At 38.3% G+C, this 21,528-nt stretch overlaps 5 protein-coding genes and 4 long non-coding RNA genes across 10 annotated transcripts; all 9 read left to right on the top strand.

Annotated features, from left to right (window-relative positions):
* The first annotated feature begins 392 nt into the window (after positions 1-392).
* On the top strand, positions 393-1,923 carry LOC130699167 (uncharacterized). The gene is made up of 6 exons (XM_057521475.1): positions 393-501; positions 576-831; positions 897-1,090; positions 1,159-1,400; positions 1,493-1,636; positions 1,696-1,923. Exons 2-6 carry the CDS (start codon positions 583-585, stop codon positions 1,785-1,787), a joined length of 921 nt encoding a protein of 306 aa, XP_057377458.1. The 5' UTR covers positions 393-501; positions 576-582; the 3' UTR covers positions 1,788-1,923.
* A 129-nt stretch (positions 1,924-2,052) lies between these two features.
* LOC130699175 (vacuolar protein sorting-associated protein 4-like) lies at positions 2,053-4,404 on the top strand. Of its 2 annotated transcripts, XM_059496490.1 has the most exons (9): positions 2,053-2,263; positions 2,326-2,437; positions 2,500-2,644; positions 2,700-2,937; positions 3,001-3,344; positions 3,406-3,543; positions 3,613-3,841; positions 3,921-4,068; positions 4,200-4,404. In XM_059496490.1, exons 1-8 carry the CDS (start codon positions 2,240-2,242, stop codon positions 4,020-4,022), a joined length of 1,332 nt encoding a protein of 443 aa, XP_059352473.1. In that variant the 5' UTR covers positions 2,053-2,239; the 3' UTR covers positions 4,023-4,068; positions 4,200-4,404. The 2 variants fall into 2 exon arrangements, with proteins under 2 accessions (XP_059352473.1, XP_057377466.1); XM_057521483.2 differs by having other exon boundaries at positions 3,921-4,404.
* Positions 4,405-5,376: 972 nt separating this feature from the next.
* Positions 5,377-5,859, top strand: LOC130699178 (uncharacterized). Its single transcript, XR_009003368.2, has 3 exons — positions 5,377-5,522; positions 5,583-5,627; positions 5,706-5,859. It is a non-coding gene; the product is annotated as an uncharacterized LOC130699178 (long non-coding RNA).
* Positions 5,860-7,013: 1,154 nt separating this feature from the next.
* LOC130699163 (glucose dehydrogenase [FAD, quinone]-like) lies at positions 7,014-9,703 on the top strand. Its single transcript, XM_057521471.2, has 6 exons — positions 7,014-7,152; positions 7,625-7,860; positions 7,929-8,251; positions 8,319-8,698; positions 8,752-9,471; positions 9,570-9,703. Exons 1-6 carry the CDS (start codon positions 7,027-7,029, stop codon positions 9,624-9,626), a joined length of 1,842 nt encoding a protein of 613 aa, XP_057377454.1. The 5' UTR covers positions 7,014-7,026; the 3' UTR covers positions 9,627-9,703.
* A 1,189-nt stretch (positions 9,704-10,892) lies between these two features.
* LOC130699172 (vacuolar protein sorting-associated protein 4B-like) lies at positions 10,893-11,616 on the top strand. Its single transcript, XM_057521479.2, has 2 exons — positions 10,893-11,121; positions 11,201-11,616. The coding sequence occupies exons 1-2, from the start codon at positions 10,936-10,938 to the stop codon at positions 11,291-11,293; spliced, it is 279 nt and encodes a 92-aa protein (XP_057377462.1). The 5' UTR covers positions 10,893-10,935; the 3' UTR covers positions 11,294-11,616.
* Positions 11,617-12,247: 631 nt separating this feature from the next.
* On the top strand, positions 12,248-13,178 carry LOC130699177 (uncharacterized). The gene is made up of 4 exons (XR_009003367.2): positions 12,248-12,347; positions 12,684-12,840; positions 12,901-12,945; positions 13,025-13,178. It is a non-coding gene; the product is annotated as an uncharacterized LOC130699177 (long non-coding RNA).
* A 1,261-nt stretch (positions 13,179-14,439) lies between these two features.
* LOC130699164 (glucose dehydrogenase [FAD, quinone]-like) lies at positions 14,440-17,068 on the top strand. Its single transcript, XM_057521472.2, has 6 exons — positions 14,440-14,565; positions 15,024-15,259; positions 15,327-15,649; positions 15,723-16,102; positions 16,165-16,884; positions 16,983-17,068. Exons 1-6 carry the CDS (start codon positions 14,440-14,442, stop codon positions 17,037-17,039), a joined length of 1,842 nt encoding a protein of 613 aa, XP_057377455.1. The 3' UTR covers positions 17,040-17,068.
* Positions 17,069-17,539: 471 nt separating this feature from the next.
* LOC130699176 (uncharacterized) lies at positions 17,540-18,970 on the top strand. The gene is made up of 4 exons (XR_009421535.1): positions 17,540-17,746; positions 17,913-18,097; positions 18,205-18,767; positions 18,825-18,970. It is a non-coding gene; the product is annotated as an uncharacterized LOC130699176 (long non-coding RNA).
* Positions 18,971-19,292: 322 nt separating this feature from the next.
* LOC132088205 (uncharacterized) lies at positions 19,293-20,603 on the top strand. The gene is made up of 3 exons (XR_009421536.1): positions 19,293-19,403; positions 19,468-20,102; positions 20,167-20,603. It is a non-coding gene; the product is annotated as an uncharacterized LOC132088205 (long non-coding RNA).
* The last annotated feature ends 925 nt before the right edge of the window (positions 20,604-21,528 follow it).

The following is a 21,528-nucleotide window of genomic DNA, read 5'->3' as shown; positions in this document are numbered from 1 at the left end:
GGGGCCATTGAGGAGGAGGATGGAGGAATGAAGGAATCGCCCTTCCATTTCACAGAGCAAGCCCAATTCACTAAGATGCTTGTCGAAATCTTTTCCTAGAAATATATAGTGACTGAATCTACCAAATTAACTATGGTCAATGTTTTTTTAAAAATATTTTGTGGAATTGATGTAAACTTGTGAAGACTGAAGAGAGCCATGACGCCATGACATTCAAGGAAAGGATTTCCACACCCCTTTTCAACTAATGATGCATTAATGTGAATAAATAACATAGTTAAATTAAATTTTATTTTGGTTGATAAAACAAACGAGGTTGCCAAGTTTTTGCAACCCATTTTTTTTCCTTTTCTTACCCATCCCCCATCGATTAAATGCCACTGAAAAAATAACTTTGGGCGCCCTCACACCAGTTGCCACATTCGCGTACGAATCGCTTTGAGGTCGTCGTCTCATTTTACACACATTGGTCTAGTTCACTTGGTTTTTCTTATCGGCAAAGTAAGATGTGACATATTGTTATTTCTTTATATTTCGTTACTCAATCCCACTTGTTTTTTGGTGATTAATTCTAGTGACAAAATGTTGAACTCTTTTCAACCGACACCATCTATCGTCGTGGAAGATGTCGACCACGTACATACTCCCCTGGGGTTTCAATCTCCATCATCTCATCGGAAAATCCACGACAATAATAATGTTCCTTCGCCATTGAGCTTGTGCACCACCTTTGGCATAATTAAACCTGATGTCGATGCGTATGTCACACCTCTGTCGCTGTGCCAACAACCGTCAACACCAAAATCATCGTCTTCACCAGTACCTCTATCAGTTGAGTGTTTAAATATTTAAAACGTTTAGTTTTACATGTAAATCTATTACTGACAAACATGTAGTCGAAAGACAAAGTTATGGTGGTGTCGGGGGGTACGATGCCACCTTGTTTGACTACCTCTGGGTTGGAGAGCAGTTTCACCTCCGTCGATATTGGTGGTCCGAATCACCCGGCCGCTAGATCAGCTGTTGCCGACAATGATTCCAGTTGGAATTCCGAGTTCAGCCAACAAACTTCTAGCTGCTTTGATTTCAAGTGAATAATCTGTTACAAGTTTTAGTTTCTTGTGGTCTCGAATATGCTTTTTTATTTGTTTGTTGGAGGTCTGGTTTGATGTGCGTGACGCGTGCCATTACAAGCAGTGCTGATCCATTAAGAGAAAAGGGCGATCATCATCGAATCGATATCAGCGAAAGTCCTTTAGAATTACATGACACTAAAAGTGGTCGAGCAGCCGGCCAGCCGTCTACGAAACGAATGTCTATATGTTCCATGATTGGCATATTCTTTATTTGTCTGGCTGTAGTTGGACTAATAGCCATTGGAATTTCTATGTACATGGAATGTGAGTCTTCCCATCGCCTACTGCCCATGGCATTTCGTTGAACGAGATGCTGATTATTATCGTTTTTTTTTTTACTTCAATTATTTTTTCAGTCGTGTCGAAGCCGTTGCAGATAGCAGAGAGTAGGAAACTAATATTGAACGAGACGACGATCTGTGATTATCTACTCGACAGCTGTGACAATGGTACTTTAATCATTAAAAATACCGCTGAGCCAATCCATAGCAACAAAACGAGTAAGTCAAAAATCTTTTTAACCCAATTGGAAAAATAAATATCAAGAATATTTTCTTAGATACTGCAAATGAAAGCGGTCGAGTGGAAGCAACGTTTAGCAGCAACTTTACAAGCCAACTTGCTACCAAATTACCTGGAACAGCAGCATGATCTAGTCCCCTAGATCTTGCCCCACATTTTAACTTGAATGATATATATTTTAATATTTTAAATCCCGTTTTACGTTTAAAATTTTTATCAGCATGATTATCAATTACATGAAACAATACATTTTTAGAAACATAAAGTTTCTTTCTTAGTTCTCACTTCTTACCGCGTGGACAACATTGAAATGCATGGTTGTCAGCGCCACACGGTCATTTCATGAAACAACTTCCAAGTATTTTTATACTGGCTTGTCCAGCCTTCGGCAACTATCGGTACTTGGCGGAAAGTCAAGATTAGTGTTGTCCTTTTCTCCTGGATCGTCCTCAATTTTGCCATCGATTATTCAAGTAGAGTAGTACGAAAATCTAAAACATTGTCAATAGAACTGTTATTGCATTTCTGCTTCTGTTGGCCTATCACTGTCAGTGTAGCGTTTCACTGTTATTTCTCAGGCTATGGCGACCAATCCCGCCCTTCAAGTATTAGTCATTTAGCTAAAATTGCACAACATGATTGAACAATATTTACTGACCTGTTACAGAAAGCAATCGATCTTGTGACAAAAGCGACCGAGGAAGACAAAAACAAAAATTACGAAGAAGCTCTTCGACTATATGAACATTCAGTTGAATATTTTCTTCATGCCATCAAGTGTAAGTTTACCTAGGAACTAAAACCTGAAGATTTAACGTGTCAGTATCTTGTTTTAATGTAGATGGAACTCAAAGCGAACGAGCAAGAGAGACGATTAGAGAAAAGTGCAAACACTACCTTGAAAGAGCAGAAAAGCTGAAAGAATACCTGAAAAAAGGAAAAGACACAAGCAAGAAACCAGTCAAAGATGGAGCTGCTCCAACAAAGTAAATCATAACAATGTAAATTCGAGTTAAAGATTTTAGTGTATTTCTTTTGTAGGAAAAGTAATGAAAAAGACAGCGAGTCAGATGAAGACGGAGATGATCCAGAAAAGAAGAAAATGCAAACTAAACTTGAAGGAGCCATTGTTATGGAAAAACCTAATGTAAGCTGGTCAGATGTTGCGGGTCTAGAGGGAGCTAAAGAAGCATTAAAGGAAGCTGTAATTCTTCCCATAAAATTCCCCCAACTCTTTACTGGCAAGAGAACACCATGGAAAGGAATCCTACTTTTTGGGGTAGAATGATTTCCACTTTAGCAATTTCTCCTCTGAGATAATTAATTAGTGATAATTCTTTAGCCACCTGGTACTGGAAAATCATACCTAGCCAAAGCTGTTGCCACTGAGGCCAACAATTCGACCTTCTTTTCGGTTTCTTCTTCTGACTTGGTTTCGAAATGGCTGGGTGAATCAGAAAAACTTGTGCGTAACTTGTTTGAGTTAGCTCGCCAACACAAACCGTCAATCGTTTTCATTGATGAAATCGATTCGCTTTGCTCGACACGCTCGGAGAATGAATCAGAATCGGCAAGGAGGATCAAGACCGAGTTCCTCATCCAAATGCAAGGCGTTGGTAAAGATCAGCAAGGAATCTTAGTTTTGGCCGCCACCAACATCCCGTGGGTACTGGATTCTGCCATAAGGTTGTTTTAATGCCATTTTTATTTCTTGAATACGCTTTAAACTTCAATGGATTTTTCATAGACGACGCTTTGAAAAGCGAATATACATTCCCCTTCCCGAAGAACCAGCTAGATTGAACATGTTTAAATTGGCTTTTGGAGATACCAAACATAGTCTGACAGAAGAAGATCTACGGTTGCTTGCCAAGAAAACTGAGGGGTGAGTATATTTGTTAAACGATTATTTTTAAAGCAACTGTATTACAAGGGTCACTGTTTTCTGCTGTAGATTCTCTGGTGCCGATATCACGATATTGGTACGGGACGCTCTAATGCAACCTGTTCGCAAAGTTCAGTTAGCAACTCATTTCCGACGTGTAAGAGGACCATCTACTGCCGATCCTAATGTTATCGTTGACGATCTACTAACACCATGTAGTCCTGGATCTCCTGGTGCCATTGAAATGAATTGGATGGACGTTCCAGGAGATAAGCTATTGGAACCACCTGTCACCATGGTAAACTGTGGTCTCCACATGGCCTTGTTTTTATAGATTTGCCTTTATTTGAAAAACTGTCTCTTTTATATTTCGCCAGAGTGACATGTTACGATCTTTGGCTACGTCGAAGCCTACCGTCAACGATGAGGACCTTGTGAAATTGCAAAAGTTCACCGAAGATTTTGGACAGGAAGGATAAGGTGGCAAGTAGAATGCTGGATCAACACTAGCATGGTGGGCAATGCGTAAATAAACCTTTTATTTTCACAACCCCTTATCCACTTGTTCACCTATATACAAAAATGTGTTGGCCTACCTTGTTATACTGATGTAAATGTGATTCTCTTTTCCCCTATCTTACCGTTTGGATTTACAGAAGTGGTCGGATTACGAAAAGAATTAAGAAGAAGCCTTCAGTCTCTTCAAACAAAAGTTAATTTACATGTAATGGTGTTCTGTTTTTTTTTTGCTTATCCTCAAAACCAATAGCTGATATGAAGAAAAGACTACCAACACACCCCAAATTGAAAAGAACGGTCGGTTATGCATTGTAAAATTAAAATAAATGCTTCTAAACTTAGGCTTAGTAACAGTTATTGTAATTTGTTGCCCAATTTAGATCTTCTTTTCCCATTCCAAAAACATTGAACACTAAAGGACAGTGTTTTTCGCAATTCTTTAAATTCATGTATGATTGTCAGTCATTGATAAGCTGATACATCAGCTTTGAGTGAGTCAACTTATTTTGTAGAAGATAGGAACTAGTCCAGATCAGCTGTAATCAGGATCCCGGCCCCGCCCAAAAAGAAATCATGCAAGAGGAGTAGTTCTACACTGAGGAAGAAAGAAGTTCACTTCCGGGGGTTACCCCAGAGAGCAACGGTGCCATTGCAAAAAATTGTGGATTAAATGGTGCGCATTGGCCTACCGATTAAGATCAACTAAGCTCACATTAACAATCGATTCTCATCGGGGAGTGAACACCGATTGATACCTGATGCCTTTTGTTGTGAAAAATTTGATTGCCCGGGCCCTGAAGCCCCGCCTTTGCGGGTAAAAAGATTCTTCTATTGGCGGCTTTGGCGCAGGCGCTGATGAGTCGCCATATTGAGGCTCGGCGCCAAAATGTAACGTAGGATCAGTGTTGTGTCACTATTAAACGTGGTAGGTGAAATTGTGGCATTTTGACTAATACATTTTAAGTAAAAAGATATATTTTAAGTTTAAACAGAATAGTTTTACGTTAAAAATGCACATATATCACGGAGACGTAAGATCTTTTAAACCCATAAACCTTAACGCCCTTGATAGCAAAAATTATCTGTAGATCTCTAGAAGTGTGTAGAATTAGCTAAAGATCTCTTAAGCATTTCAAGTTAATAGTTGAAATGATGAGTATTTGGTTAGAAGTTGAAATTGTTAGTTACAACTGTTGGTGATCTAGAATTGTTTTGTTGCAGTAATGTTGTTAGCATTAGACACAGGATATTGACCTTGGTTTTGTAACAGATGTCTTAGTTATAAATTGTTTTTCTTTAGATGATTATTTGTTATCCTGCGCCATCAGCAAAGGTGCAATAAAAACAATGGATTTAAAGGGGATTTCTGTATCCTTCTCCAAGATCCTGGATAGTCACATTGCATTCAATCATCATCTTCTAAACACATCACATTCTTCAAGTCTCATTTAATGCAACAGGTATCAAATAAGAACTAATATCAAATCTACACTGATTCTTAATTTTGCAGAACCCTTTAGATTAGTAATAGAAGAAAGCATGCATTGGATTACAACAAATATCAGGTTGATGCCTATAGTTCGTTGTTGTTTTTTTTTAATGAAACATAAATTCTGTTTAATCATACGGTTTGTCAATTACAGATGTATAAATTACATTGCCGCGATCGTCTTTATTTCCTCGTGGTACAAACAACTAGCAGCAGCTGCAATAACCATCAAATGTAATACGATTACTCCATTTTTAGATGTAATATGTTTCTATCTTAGCTTCGTCGTTTCATACAATTATAGCAGTTCGGCTTACTGAAATTTAGCTATTATAAATTGACCGTCTTGTTTTTATTAATCCTCCGATCGCATGAATTTCGAAGATGGTCAAAAACCTCCCTGGAAAGGAACAACTGAAAGTCTACAGAGTATAAATCATTTTTTATCAACTACCACAACTGTTACAAGAATCAAAGGTATAACTAGATCAAGCACTTATATCTTGAAACACTCAACTACTTTACAATAACGTAACTTAATGATTTTGTGTACTTTGCTGCTGCATGGTAATTGATCAGTTTCCCGTTGAAAATCTTCTTTCGAATACCATCATATTCCTGATGTAGCGAATAACTTGCAATACCGGAATCGACAACAAGTAAAACTAAAGAACAAAAAAAAAAAACAAGCACTCCAAAACAAGGACCAGAAAACAGTTTGGTTGTCAGGAGTTTTAGGTAACGGGTTTCTTATCGCCACTACCTTTAATGTTATCTTACTTTGATTTAGAGCTTCGTGTTCGTAATTCGCAAAATGTTGTGAAATGAAAAAAACCGGTCTCTTGGTTTCAGAAGTATAATTAAACAAGAACCGTCGTGTCATACGAAGGTAAGCTCCCAAAGCCATGAAAAATTCGTCGTCCATTGGCCCTTTGGGAAACATGCCAAAATCGGAATAGAGCAAACAGCATAATGGGATTTCTGAATAGGTATTTTCCATCTGAGACAATTCTCACATCGCGTACCTACTCCCAATGAAGACTGGATTTAAATACGCAGTTATAGAAAGGGACGAGGTATTTCCCGTCGAATTATATTAGTCCCAATTGGATTCAAAACAGATACTTGATGGACAAGTTTAAAGAACTAGGTTATCATCAATACCTTTTTCAATTGTTGTTGCTGTTGATGAAACACGTGGCAATCATTAACTTATGAGTGGAACTAGTTTTGCGGCTAAAGTTGCACCTTCCCCATTCCACTGTGGGGCAGCTAAAAGAAGTTTCGACATTTTCCTGTTTTTTAAATTGATGCGTGGAGTATTGCCCCCTACCCAATGAATTATGCCCTGCAGCGCCTGGGATAAAAGCTGATGGCATTTCGCTATTCCAGTTCAGTATCATACTCCTGGTCGCATTGGATAGTTCTGGACCTAGTCCCTCTAAGTTGAAGTAACAGAAGAGCGATCTTTAAACATGTCACTGTCGCAGCTTTCGGGCAATTTAAGCTTGTGGGCATCTTTGCCGTCATTCCTTCTTTCTTACTTGTTTTACAGCATGTTTGATAAAAGCAACCCTGAAGGAATTGTTACCGATACTCAAGTACGACATTCAATTCATTTTTACTCATTCTCATTTTAAAGCTTTATGTTAAAGTTCTTTCTTACGTCGTTGCAACTGTCGAATCGAGTCCAATTTGCATTTCAGCTCTCGATTCTTCCGTCGCTCAGAATTCTGTTATGGTTAGAATGATCTCTAGTTCCTAATTTGGCTGCGGTCATCGACCGCAGTGTGAACATTGTTCACCTCTGTTTCAACACGTAGCCAACTTCCAGAAGAATGTTAGAAAAAAAAAGATCTAAAGTTTTAACAACGTACGCAAACGCGTTAAATAGCAAGTATTATGTTCAAAAAATTGTTTGCAAACTGGTTAAAAATTGCAGGTGGCGAAGAAACGATTTGAAATGTTTGTAGCGATATATTATACTTAAACCGGATTTTCTTGTTGTGCGAAACGAAAAAAGCATCCTTACTCGTTTGGCTAAAGAATAATTTTTTTTCATTTTCTCAACAGGTATTTTTAAATGAATATGATTTTATCGTTATTGGTGCCGGATCAGCTGGAGCTGTTGTGGCTAGTCGCTTGAGTGAAATATCAGACTGGAAGGTTTTGCTACTGGAAGCCGGTGGACAGGAACCTCTCGCAGCCGATATTCCCGGTACGGCCGCGGTACTCCAGCGTTCGAAAGTCGATTGGAATTATAGAACGGAACCGCAATCTGATGCATGTCTTGCTTTCAAAGACAACAGGTAAAAATTAAATACGCTTAAAATCCTTTTTACTATCATAGTTAACGTTAATTTGGGTGTTTTCGCAGATGCAATTGGCCACGCGGTAAAGTGATTGGCGGCAGTTCTGTCCTTAATTACATGATGTACGTCAGAGGAAACAAACGAGATTACGATGAATGGGCTGCATTAGGCAACGACGGATGGTCATACGATGACGTTCTACCCTATTTTATCAAATCTGAAGACAATCGTAATCCGTATTTGGCGGCTAACAGCAAGTACCATGGATCTGGAGGCTACTTAACAGTTCAGGAACCGCCGTTTAAAACGCCATTAGTCACTGCGTTCGTCGAAGGAGGCGTAGAAATGGGTTTCGATAATTTAGACTTTAATGGTGCTAAACAAATAGGTACGTCTGATCCATTAATCATGTGAAAGTCTTTGAATTTTAAATGTTCTTTTATGTGGTGGATAAGGTTTCGGCATTATACAGGGGACAATACGAAGAGGAACTCGATGTTCGACAGCCAAAGCTTTTTTAAGGCCCGTCCGCAGTCGAAACAACCTTCACATCTCCCTGCATTCCCATGTTCACAAGATTGTTATTGATCCATCAACCAAACAGGCCACAGCTGTACGTTTCGAAAAAAGAGGGAAAATCTACGAAATTAAAGTTAAAAAAGAAATTATCGTCTCGGCGGGTGGCATCAACAGCCCGCAATTGTTAATGCTGAGTGGAATTGGCCCAGTTGACCACCTCAACTCGTTTGGCATTCCTGTTTTAGCCGATCTTCTAGTGGGTGACAACCTTCAAGATCACCCTGAAACGGTTGGCCTCGTCTACCGCATCAACAAGGTAATATTCACAAATTCCTGAATTTCATTAACTAAGAGTTTAATCATTTTTAGCCTTTCGGGATGTTGGAAACTCGTTTCTATAACTTGGCTACGCTGCTCAATTACACAATCAACGCTGCTGGACCCATGTCAATGTTGGGTGGTATCGAAGGCGCCGCGTGGTTCAAGACGAAATACGTACCCACGGAGGATGGTGACTGGCCAGACGCTGGACTCACTTTTCTTGCAGGGTCGGCAGCGTCGGACAGCGGGCCCGTTCTCCGCGATAATTATGGTTTCAGACACGATGTTTGGAACGAATACTATGCACCTATAGTTAATACTGACACATTGCAGTTCGCACCTTGGTTACTTCGTCCCTTATCAAGGGGAACTGTCCGGCTGGCCTCGTCCGACCCATACGCTGCTCCGCTGATGGATCCTAAATACTACAGCGATCCGAAAGACCTTGATACGATGTTGGAAGCATTGAAATTTTCATTAGCTTTGAGTAAAACAGAGGCTTTTCAAAAGCTGGGAATTAAAGTCTATGACAAAATCTTTCCCGGCTGTGAGAGTTTTGTTCCATGGACGGATGACTATTGGCGTTGTTTAATCCGCTATACGACATCTACTGCATATCATCCGTCCGGCACTTGCAAAATGGGGCCCTCAACAGATGTCGCCGCTGTCGTTGATCCTCAGTTGAAAGTGTACGGGATCAAGGGACTAAGAGTGGCTGATTGCTCTATCATGCCTAATGTTATAAGCGGCAATACCAACGCTCCAGCTGTGAGTACCTAACGTAAAGTTTTTTCATTGCATGTCGTTAGTATTTAAAGAATACTTTTCGTTGTTTATGTTGACTCTGCTTTGTATGACGATTCCAGATAATGATAGGAGAGAAGGTTTCTGATTTGATCAAAGAATCCTGGCTGCGCATTTGAATGGAAAAGACAAAAATCCTGGCTGCGCATTTGAATGGAAAAGAAGGAAGTATCCTAGCTGGCAGGATCATTAGGAGCAGAAAAGAAACATTAAAAATAATTTATTCTGATTAATTATCAAAGCTGTTCATAAATAATAAACGAACGCCGTTTTTTCGTTAGCGTATTGACTGTGAGCGCGACCAAATTCAGAATTTGGACAGCTAATTGCTGCTCGTCAAATTTGCATATGGTACGTGTCTACCCATCGTATGCTTGAATATTGTTACCGGGCCGTCGTTCGGATAAACATTTGGCAGATCAACTGGAGATTTTTGGTTTTTGATGTATGTTTTGGATTGCGGTTCGGGAGATAACGTGTTCTATTATCATTAGGCATGTGTTTTTAGAGTTATTAGTTACAAAACTTGTTTCACACCTTCGTCAATATTTTTCTGTTCAACAGAAAAGAAGCTCTAACACGCACGTATTTCTTTTAGGATTAATAATTGACCTGCAATTAATTATCAGCGTTTTTGTGAGATGTGGCAATGATGCACGTTCTTTCCGGTGTGTACCTTATCCCGTATCAGCTGATAGTCAAACCACCCCAGTGACAGGAAAAATGGAGAAACGCTGTCCTTGAACCGTAATCTCAAAAATTAAAAAGGTCAATTAGAGTATTAATTTAAGGGCACAGAATATGTTTTGGGTTATTGTATGTGTACGGTAGTAAGTTAGAAGTGAGCCCTACAAACAAGAATGTTGTGGGACGAAAAACAGTAGGATTCTTTACCGATGTTGCCGAAACCAACACGAGGAATGGTTATGTGGATTCTTCTTTTCTTTATCCTTAAATTAATGTCTACGCCAAAAATATGTGCATAAAACAAAAGAAGATTGTTGAAATTGAAAATTCATAACAAACATTGACAGGGAAAGTGCATGCTATTGAAACCTTATTCTTTAATTTTCTTTTTTCCTTAATTAGACTGATTATGTTTTTCACAGTTTTACGTTGCATCATATTGACAGCCCTGTGTATCATTTCAACTATAGTTCTAGAAAGTGAATAGTCTTTCTTTAACTGGAATGGATGATGGAACTACTGCTGCGTCACTGTCAGACAGTACCAATGGATACAGTACAATCAAGGCTTTGATAGAATGTATCACAAGTAACGACGTTTAGTTGAATGAATATGTTTCTAATGTCACATCTATTGAAAGGTTGGGAATTGATGATTCTGGGTTTTACTTATTTTTTTTACATCTTTTTCTGCTGCAGATTCTCTGGTGCGGATATCACGATATTGGTACGAGACGCTCTAATGCAACCTGTTCGAAAAGTTCAGTTAGCAACTCATTTCCGACGTGTAAGAGGACCATCTACTGCCGATCCTAATGTTATCGTGGACGATCTACTAACACCATGTAGTCCTGGATCCCCTGGTGCCATTGCAATAAATTGGATGGACGTTCCAGGAGATAAGCTATTGGAACCACCTGTCACCATGGTAAACTGTGGTCTCTACACTGACTTGTTTCTATAGATTTACGTTTACTTGAAAAACCGTCTCTTTAATATTTCGACAGAGTGACATGTTACGATCTTTGGCTACTTCAAAGCCGACCGTTAATGAAGAAGATCTGGTTAAATTGCAAAAATTCATAGAAGATTTTGGATAGGAAGGATAATAAGGTGGCAACTAGAATGCTGGATCAACAATAGCATGGTGGGCAATGCGTAAAGAAATCTTTTATTTTCACAACCCTTTATTCTCTTGTTCATCTTTATGCAAAAATGTGTTGGCCTACCTTGTTATACTGATGTAAATGTGATTCTCTTTTACCCTATCTTACCCTTTGATTTGAAGAAGAGGTCGGATTATGAAAACAAACAAAAAAAACAAACAAACAAACAAAAGTTAATTTACATGTAATGGTGTTCAGATTTCTTCGCTTTTCCTCAAAACCAATAGCTGATATGAAGAAAAGACCACCAACACACCCGAATTGAGAAGAACAGTCGGTTATGCATTGTAAAATTAAAATAAATGCTTCTGAACTTAAGCTTAGTTACAGTTACTGTAATTTGTTTCCCAATTTAGGTCTTCTTTTCCCACTCCAAAACATTGAACATTAAATGACAATGTTTTTCACAGTTCTTCAAATTCATGTATGATTGTCAGTCGTTGGTCAACTGGTACATCAGCTTTGAATGAGTCAAGTTACATTATAGAATATAGGAATTAGTCCCGATCAGCTGTAACTAGAATCCCGGCCTCGCCCAAAAAGAAATCATACAAGAGGAATAGTTCTACAGTAAGGAAGACAGATGTTTACTTCCGGGGGTTACCCCAGAGAGCAACAGCGCCATTTTAAAAAATGGAGGATTAAATGGACAATGGCCTGCCGATTACAATCAATTAAGCTCACATTAAGAATCGATTGCTTTTAATCGGGGTGTAGTACCTCGTTTGATACCTGATGGCGTTTGTGGTGAAAATTCAGATTGCCCGGTCCTGAAAGCCCCGCCTCTTCCAGTAAAAAGATACGTCTATTGGCGGCTTTGGCACAGCCGGCTATGAGTCACCATGGTAAGGCTCGGCGCCAAAATGCTATGTAGGATCAGTGTTGTGTCAACCTTAAACGTGGTAGGTAAAATTGTAGCATGCTACCAATACGTTTTAGTAATGTTTTTCGAATCCGGAATTTTAAAGTCTTAAATATCACCACGTAGGTAATCTTAAAATTCACAAAATAATTTAACGTTAAAAATGCACATATATCACGGTGGTGTGAGATCTTTTAAACCCATAATCCTTAACGCCCTTCATAGCCCACGTTCAAATAATTATCTGTAGATCTCTAGAATTGTGTAGAATTAGCTAAACATCTCTTAAGCATTTCAAGTTAATACTTAAAATGATGAGTATTTGGTTAGAAGTTGGAATTGTTAGTTACAACTGTTGGTGATTTAGAATTGTTTTGTTGCAGTAATATTGTTAGTATTAGATACAGGATATTGACCTTGGTTTTGTAACAGATGTCTTAGTTATAAATTGTTTTTCTTTAGATGATTATTTGTCATCCTGCATCGTCAGCAAAAGTGCAGTAAAAACAATGGATTTAAAGGGGAAACCTGTGCCCTCCAAAATCCTGGATAGTCACATTGCATTCAATCATTGTCTTCTAAACGCATCACATTCTTCATGTCTCATTTAATGCAACAGGTATGAAGTAAGAACTAATATCAAATCTACACTGATTCTTAATTTTGCAGAACCCTTTAGATTAGTAATAGAAGAAAGCATGCATTGGATTACAACAAATATCAGGTTGATGCCTATAGTTCGTTGTTTTTTTTTTTTTAATGAAACATAAATTCTGTTTAATCATACGGTTTGTCAATTACAGATGTATAAATTACATTGCCGCGATCGTCTTTATTTCCTCGTGGTACAAACAACTAGCAGCAGCTGCAATAACCATCAAATGTAATACGATTACTCCATTTTTAGATGTAATATGTTTCTATCTTAGCTTCGTCGTTTCATACAATTATAGCAGTTCGGCTTACTGAAATTTAGCTATTATAAATTGACCGTCTTTTTTTATTAATCCTCCGATCGCATGAATTTCGAAAATGGTCAAAAACCTCCGTGGAAAGGAACAACTGAAAGTCTACAGAGTATAAATCATTTTTTATCAACTACTACAACTGTTACAAGAATCAAAGATATAACTAGATCAAGCACTTATATCTTGAAACACTCAACTACTGTACAATAACGTAACTTAATGATTTTGTGTACTTTGGTGTAGCATAATAATTGATCAGTTTCCCGTGAAAATCTTCTTTCGAATACCATCATATTCCTGTTGTGGCGAATAACAACTTCCAATGCCGGAATCGACTACAAGTAAAACTAAGGACAAAAAGTTAAAGGCACTACAAAACAAGAACGAGAAAAATGTTTGGTTGTCAGGAGTTTAGGTAACGGGTTTCTTGTCTCTTCAAGCTTTAATATTATTACTTTGATTTTACAGCAATATCTTTGTAATTCACAAGATATTGTGATATTTATAGAACCGGTCTCCTGGTTTCAAAAAGAAGAATAGTCGTGTCGTCCTAATAATTGCATCCATTTAAAGTGGCGTATAAGTTTACTGGATGGTCAATAACCCCAGTCTGTACAACTTAAATATGCAGGGCATGTCGTTAGTGTTAACTGGAAAAATGATAGCCATACAACTATTGTCAACTCGTCAGAAGCCAGAATTTCGCATCTACCGGCTCTTTGGGAATTATTCCGAAATTGGAATAAAGAAAAACAGCACAATAAGATTTCTGAATAGGCATTTTACCCCTGAAACAATATTCACATCGAGGACCTACTTCAAAGTAAGCATTGATTTATATGCACTGTTATAGATTGGGACGTGGTATTTCCCTTGGGTTTATATTAGCCGCATTTGAATTCGAAACACGTACTTGATGGAAAAGTTTAAAGAACTCTTTCACATCACTTTCTTTTGTAATTGTTGTTGTGTTTATCAAACACGTGACAATTATTAACTGATGAATGTAACTGGTTTGGCGGCTAACGACGAACCTTCCCTATTCCTCTGTGAGGCAGCTAAAAGAAGTTTCGACATTTTCCTGTTTTTTTTCCATAGATGCACAGAGGATTGCTCTACCCAATGACTTTTCCCTGCAGCGTTAGGATAAAAAGCTGATGGCATTTGGCTATTCCAGTTCAGTAGCGTGCTCCCGGTCGCGTTGGATAGCTTTGGACCTAGTACCTCTACAGAAGAGCGATCTTCTTAACATGGCAATATCGCAGCTATCGGGGAATTTAAGCTTGTGGGCATCTTTGCCGTCATTCCTTCTTTCTTACTTGTTTTACAGCATGTTTGATAAAAGCAACCCGGAAGGCACTGTTACCGATACTCGAGTACGACATTCAATTCATTTTTACTCTATAGCTTTATGTTAAAGTTCTTTCTTACTTCGTTGCAACTGTCGAACCGAGTCCAATTTCCTTTTCAACTCTCGATTCTTTCCGTCACTCAGAATTGTGTTATGGTTAGAATGATCACAAGTTCCTAATTCGGCTACGGCCAACGACCGCAGTGTTAACATTGTTCACCTGTTTCAACACGTAGCCAACTTTCAGAAGAATGTAAAACAAAAAAAATCTAAACTTAGCAATGTACGCAAACGCGTTAAACAGCAAGTATTAAATTTAAAAATGGTTTGCGAACTAGTTACAAATGTCAGGTGGCAAAGACACGATTTGAAATGTTTGTACCCAGTATTTTGTATTCTGAACTAGATATTCTTGTTGTGCTAGAAGAAAATAACATTCTGACTCGTTTGGCTAAAGAATAATTTTTTACATTTTCTCATTAGGTATTTTTAAATGAATATGATTTTATCGTCATTGGTGCTGGATCGGCTGGAGCTGTTGTGGCTAGTCGCTTGAGTGAAATACCAGACTGGAAGGTTTTGCTACTGGAAGCCGGTGGACAGGAACCTCTTGCGGCCGATGTTCCCGGTACGGCCGCGGTACTCCAGCGCTCGAAAGTCGATTGGAATTATAGATCGGAGCCGCAGTCTGATGCATGTCTTGCTTTCAAAGACAACAGGTAAAAACTAAATAAGTTTAGAATCACTTTATTATCATAGTTGATGCGAAATTGAGGGCTTTCCTAGATGCAATTGGCCTCGCGGAAAAGTGATTGGTGGCACTTCTGTCCTTAATTACATGATGTATATCAGAGGAAACAAACGAGATTACGATGAATGGGCTAAGTTAGGCAACGATGGATGGTCCTACGATGACGTCCTACCCTATTTTATCAAATCTGAAGACAATCGCAATCCGTATTTGGCGGCCAATAGCAAGTACCACGGATCTGGAGGTTACTTAACCGTTCAGGAACCGCCGTATAAAACACCGTTAGTCACTGCGTTCGTTGAAGGAGGCGTAGAAATGGGTTTCCAAAATGTAGACTTCAATGCTGCTCAGCAAATAGGTACGAATGATTTTAGACACCCTTAATCAAAGTCGTTAAAGCTTATTTGTCCTTTTATGTGGTGGTGAACAAGGTTTCGGCCTTGTACAGGGAACAATACGAAGAGGAACTCGATGCTCGACAGCCAAAGCTTTTTTAAGGCCCGTCCGCAGTCGGAACAATCTTCATATCTCCCTGCATTCCCATGTTCACAAGATTGTTATTGATCCATCAACCAAACAGACTACAGCTGTACGCTTCGAAAAAAGAGGGAAAATCTATGAAATCAAAATTAAAAAGGAAATTATAGTCTCGGCGGGTGCCATCAACAGCCCACAATTGTTAATGCTGAGTGGAATTGGTCCAGCCGACCACCTAAACTCGTTTGGTATTCCTGTTTTAGCCGATCTTCCAGTGGGCGACAACCTTCAAGATCATCCTGAAACGGTTGGCCTTATCTACCGCATTAACAAGGTAGTATTCACAAATTCCTGAATTTCATTAACTAAGAGTTTAAAAATTTTTCGCCGTTTTAGCCTTTCGCGTTGTTGGAAACTCGTTTCTATAACTTGGCAACGCTGCTCAATTACACAATCAACGGTGCTGGACCTATGTCAATGCTGGGTGGTTGCGAAGGCGCCGCGTGGTTTAAGACGAAATACGCATCCACGGATGACGATGACTGGCCAGACGCTGGACTCACTTTTCTTGCAGGGTCGGCAGCGTCGGACAGCGGGCCGGTTCTACGCGAGAATTTTGGTTTTAGAGACGACGTTTGGAACGAATACTTTGCACCTATAGTTAATACTGACACATTGCAGTTCTCACCTTGGTTACTTCGTCCATTATCAAGGGGAACTATCCGGCTGGCCTCTTCCGACCCGTACGCTGCGCCGCTCATGGACCCTAAATACTACAACGATCCGAAAGACCTTGATACGATGTTGGAAGCCTTGAAATTTTCATTAGCTTTGAGTAAAACAGAGGCTTTTCAAAAACTGGGAATTAAAGTCTACGATAAAATCTTTCCTGGATGTGAGAGTTTTGTTCCATGGACGAATGACTATTGGCGTTGCTTTATCCGCTATACGACATCTTCGGCGTATCATCCGGCCGCCAGTTGCAAGATGGGACCCTCAACAGATGTCACTGCCGTCGTGGATCCTCAGTTGAAAGTGTACGGGATCAAGGGACTAAGAGTGGCTGATTGCTCTATCATGCCTAATGTTATAAGCGGCAATACCAACGCTCCAGCTGTGAGTACCTAACGTAAAGTTTTTTCATTGCATGTCGTCAGTATTTAAAGAATACTTTTCGTTGTTTATGTTGACTCTGCTTTGTATGACGATTCCAGATAATGATCGGGGAGAAGGCCTCTGATTTGATCAAAGAATCCTGGCTGCGTATTTGAATGAAAAGCTGGTAGGATCACTAGGCGGGGAAAAGAAACTTATTTAAAATTATTTATTTCTGATTAAATATCAAACTGTTTAGAAATAATAAACGACCGCCGTTTTTCTTTGTTGCATTTACTGTGAGCGCGACCATCCCCAAAATTGGGATACCTCATTGCTGCCCGTCGAATTTGCATATGACAGCGTTTTTACCCATCGTATTCTTGAATGTAGTTACCGGGCAATCGTTCGGATAGCCATTTGGAAGATCAATAGGAGAATTTTGGTTTTTGGTATGATATCTTCTGGATTGTTTTTAGATTCATTAGTTACAAAACTTGTACCCCAACTTACATAAATATTTTTCTGTTCAATAGGAAAGAAGTTTGACAGACGCATACATTTCTTTTAGCATTAATAATTCATTTGCAATTAATTAAAGGCGTTTTTGTGAGATGTGTCAATGATGCATGTTATTTCCGGTGTGTACCTTGTCCTGTATCAGCTGATAGTCAAACCACCCCAGTGACAGGAGAAACGCTGTCCTTGAACCGTAACCTCAAACATAAAAAAGGTCAATTAGAGTATCAATTTAAGGGCACAGAATGTTTTGGGTTATTGCATGTGTACTGTAGTAAGTTAGAAGTGAGACCTACAAACAAGAATGTTGTGGGATGAAAAACAGGATTCCTTACCGATGTTGCCGAAACGAACACGAGGAACGGTAATATGTTTTCTTCTTTTCGTTATCCTTGAATTAATGTCCACGCCAAAAATATGTGCATTAAACAAAAGAAGATTGTTGAAATGGAAAATCCATAACAAAAATGGACAGGGAAAGTGCATGCTATTGAAACCTTATTCTTTAATTTTCTTTTTTCCGTAATTAGACTGATCGTGACGTTCACGTTTTTACGTTGCATCATATTGACACCCCTTGTATCATTTAAACTATAGTTCTAGAAAGCGAATAGTCTTTCTTTAACTGGAATGGATGATGGAACTACTGCTGCGTGACTGTCAGACAGTACCAATGGATACAGTACAATCAAAGCTTAGATAGAGTGTATCACAAGTAATGACCTTTAATTGAATAAATATCTTTCAAACTTCATATCTATTGAAAGATTGGTAATTGATGATTCTGTGTTTTATTTATATTTTTTACCTCATTTTCAAAAGGTCAAACAACCATGGACAAAATCTCTCCCAGTGTGTGTTAATTGATTGGACAATAGTCAAGATGATAAGGATGTTGGAAGAAGGATATGGTGGGTAGCTCCCAGCACATGGTTATGCCGTTTTCAGTGATGACAAGAACTCCTGCAGGCCTTTTACGGAGTTTGAAAACAATCATGTTTTGGTTGATTCCTCAGTTGATGAGCTCTATTGCTTTTCACATTCAACATTACATTAGGTTCAGTATTAAACATCACATTAGATTACAAATCCACTTCCATACTTTTCATTTCTATAGGTAAGGATTTTTACCATGCGAGATATGAGGATTTATTAGAATTACTTTCAAAGATTGTGTAAGTTTTTCAAGCAAAATGTTTTTTATTGATCTGTGTTTTATTTTCTTTGTTTAGAAAATAAATAATGGTGGATCAGAAAAAGTTTTTGCTTAGACAAGATGCTGAGGCTGAACACCATTACTCCAATTGAAAATGAATGGACACAGTTAAAAAGTTCAGAAGAGACTTGTATTGGATCACCTTGCAACCTATTACTTTCAATTGAGAGTAAGTCATCCAAATACAGTAGTTGTTTCTGGTTTAATTTTCTTACTGTCTTTACAGCACTCATATGGATTGCATAGAGATATGTAATAATGTATTTTAGAACATACAATCTATGGCAACAAGCATCTATAGAAAAACGGCTTATCTAATGATGATATGTTGTACTAATAATATTAACTCTTTTGCTAATCTTTATCATATAGTTTTACTGACAGAACCTCTCTTTCCTAGAACCAGTTACAATGGGCAATTGGGTTTATTGGAGAACTAGTAAATATTTAATATTCATAATTTTCACAAGGAATTTAAGAAAATTATTTTAATTGCAATAGTGACTATTCAGAATGGTGAGGTACAAACAATTCGGATTATAGGTCAACATGGAAATGCAATAAGCCTTCTGGTGATGAAAAGCTTCTTAACCTTATATATTTTTTACACTAAAAATAGTAAAATTCGAGCTGGTAAAAGATAAGAGGACGATGTTGATGAGAAAATTAATTTAGCTTTATCGCAGGAACATATCGGTACGTCGACGTTAGAACATCTGCAGTAAGGAAATCTGCAACCATACTTTCATCAATGTTATTTAAAATTGACTGCTTTCGTTCCCTTTAACCAATTGTCAATGCGAGGGTAAAACAATAACAAATTTTCGTTTAAAATTAATATTATGTTCAAATGATTTTTCAATTTTTAGGCCTTCGTACCCACATGCGTCACTTTTATTGTAGCTGCGAGTAATTGTATTGTACTTAAAGCTTACTCAGTCTAGGCTCATGAAGTGCTGCCCTCTTGGTCTCTGGACTAAAACCATCATCTTCAAAAGCTTCCGGTGTTTAGTATGGCCATAGAATAGCAGACTACGGAGGTGAGGAAGATAGCAACGGAAATGAGAAATTCATTCATTTCGCCCGAAGTACGTAGTCGTCGATTTGAAGAGTTCAAAGCAGCACCGTATTTTGAGCATAACCGAAACGTTGGGTGGATTGGAAATGTCTTACTTCTGATGATGAATTTTCTACTGCACTAGACCATAAGATGCGCGACAAGCAAAATTGAGCAAACTACAGCGAAAAAGGTGCGGACTGAAGTTGACTGTTTGCTACACATGGTTATCTTCTTTCAGCCTTGGCTTTATACACCTGTTGTACTAGTACACAGCGTTTGGGAATGAAATCCGTTGTGGGTGATTTTGCAGTTGGCAAACAAGGTTTGGTATCAAACAGTATGACACCCATTTTCTTACCAAACTACGCAGGATATTTATTCTAAATCCTGTTGTATCCTGGTAAGAGTTTGTAAGGAAAATGCAAAAGAATTTCACTATACTAAGTAACAAATTATCAAACAGTTGTTGTACATTACAAACCAACTAATATTCTTTTCTTGTCCACAGGGAAGGATTTTTACCAAACTAAACAGGATATTTATTCAGAACCCCACAATGTCCTAGTAATAGTTTTGTAAGAAAAATGCCAAAAGGATATCACTGTGTTATTAAGTGTATAAGCAAAGCGTTGCACCAACTCATCTTTTATTTCTTTAATGTAGAGTCCAAATAATAGGCAAGAAGAAAAAGAGTCTGAGGCTGGATGCCTAAACAATTGATGATAATCGGAAGTCGTGGGTCGCTGCTTCGTCCCGAAAACAAAGTATTAAAATTCATATAAATTGAAGTGCATCCGTTTCACATTGACATGTAATAAGCCCGTAGGGGGCCATGCCTTTACTGTGATCAGCAGTAGTATTTAGCAATTTGAAATATAATAATACTTAACAAAAATTTTAAAACTTGTGCTTAAAATTTTCCTCAGTTTTCTTGATCCCATTCAATTTCCCCGATTCGAGTTATATTCTCTTGTCAACAAGCCACGCCGCACGTAACATTTGTGACTATAATCACATACTTTGCTGTACTGTGCATACTTGCAGTTTGTTACTGTACTCTTCCGAGTAATACTTCATTGCATACAACCATTGTATTACTGGACAAACTTTCATATTATTTTAATATTGAGTTGAACTCATTCGGGTATCGATCCTTATACCTTCGGCGTGCATTACCGATGCTCATCCATTGAGCTATGAGTTACACAAATCATTTTACTATTATTAGATGAGAAAATGTTTTTGGCAATTTTTGTAAGCTCGTCAAATAGTACGCTAGTCGCATACACAGGGTATATGTGGTTCATAGCTTTGTGGTTGAGCGTTGGCCTGCGGTTCTAATGGTCTTGGGTTCAAACCTTAGATGCAACTTATCTAATCCGATGAGGAAAATGTCCTATTTCTGTTTCCCACTACTGGTTCCCAACATGGGTGAGATAATATAAATTTATTGCAACAAAAATTATTCTAAGTGTAAATATCCTGACCCCGTATATTCAGAAAAACAGACTCAATATCACGTGATTCATGGCTCAGTGGTTGAGCATCGGTATGGAAAGCCGAAGATTAAGGGTTCAACCCCCAAACGAGTCAAATGATTAATAATGTCAGATTCGGTGGAAACTATAAATCTGACAAAATACAAAGTCATGTAAGCTTATAATTATCAGGCAACATGTGAACGTTTTCCAATTGTTGGGATGGATGTTCATCAATCACTATAATGTGTCTAGAAATAGCATAAGAGCTACGGTTAAAATCCGTTGTAAAATATACAAGTTTCTCAATAATCAATAAAGAGAAACTTGACTTGTTTATTACAAATTTATTACTGGTAATTATAGAAATTTTCGCTAAAATATCCGTTCGC

Source organism: Daphnia carinata, chromosome 8, assembly GCF_022539665.2.
Source record: "Daphnia carinata strain CSIRO-1 chromosome 8, CSIRO_AGI_Dcar_HiC_V3, whole genome shotgun sequence".
Classification (NCBI taxonomy): Eukaryota; Metazoa; Arthropoda; class Branchiopoda; order Diplostraca; family Daphniidae; genus Daphnia; species Daphnia carinata.
Note: the sequence above shows the minus strand (reverse complement) of the source record. Positions and strands in the feature narration are given on the sequence as shown.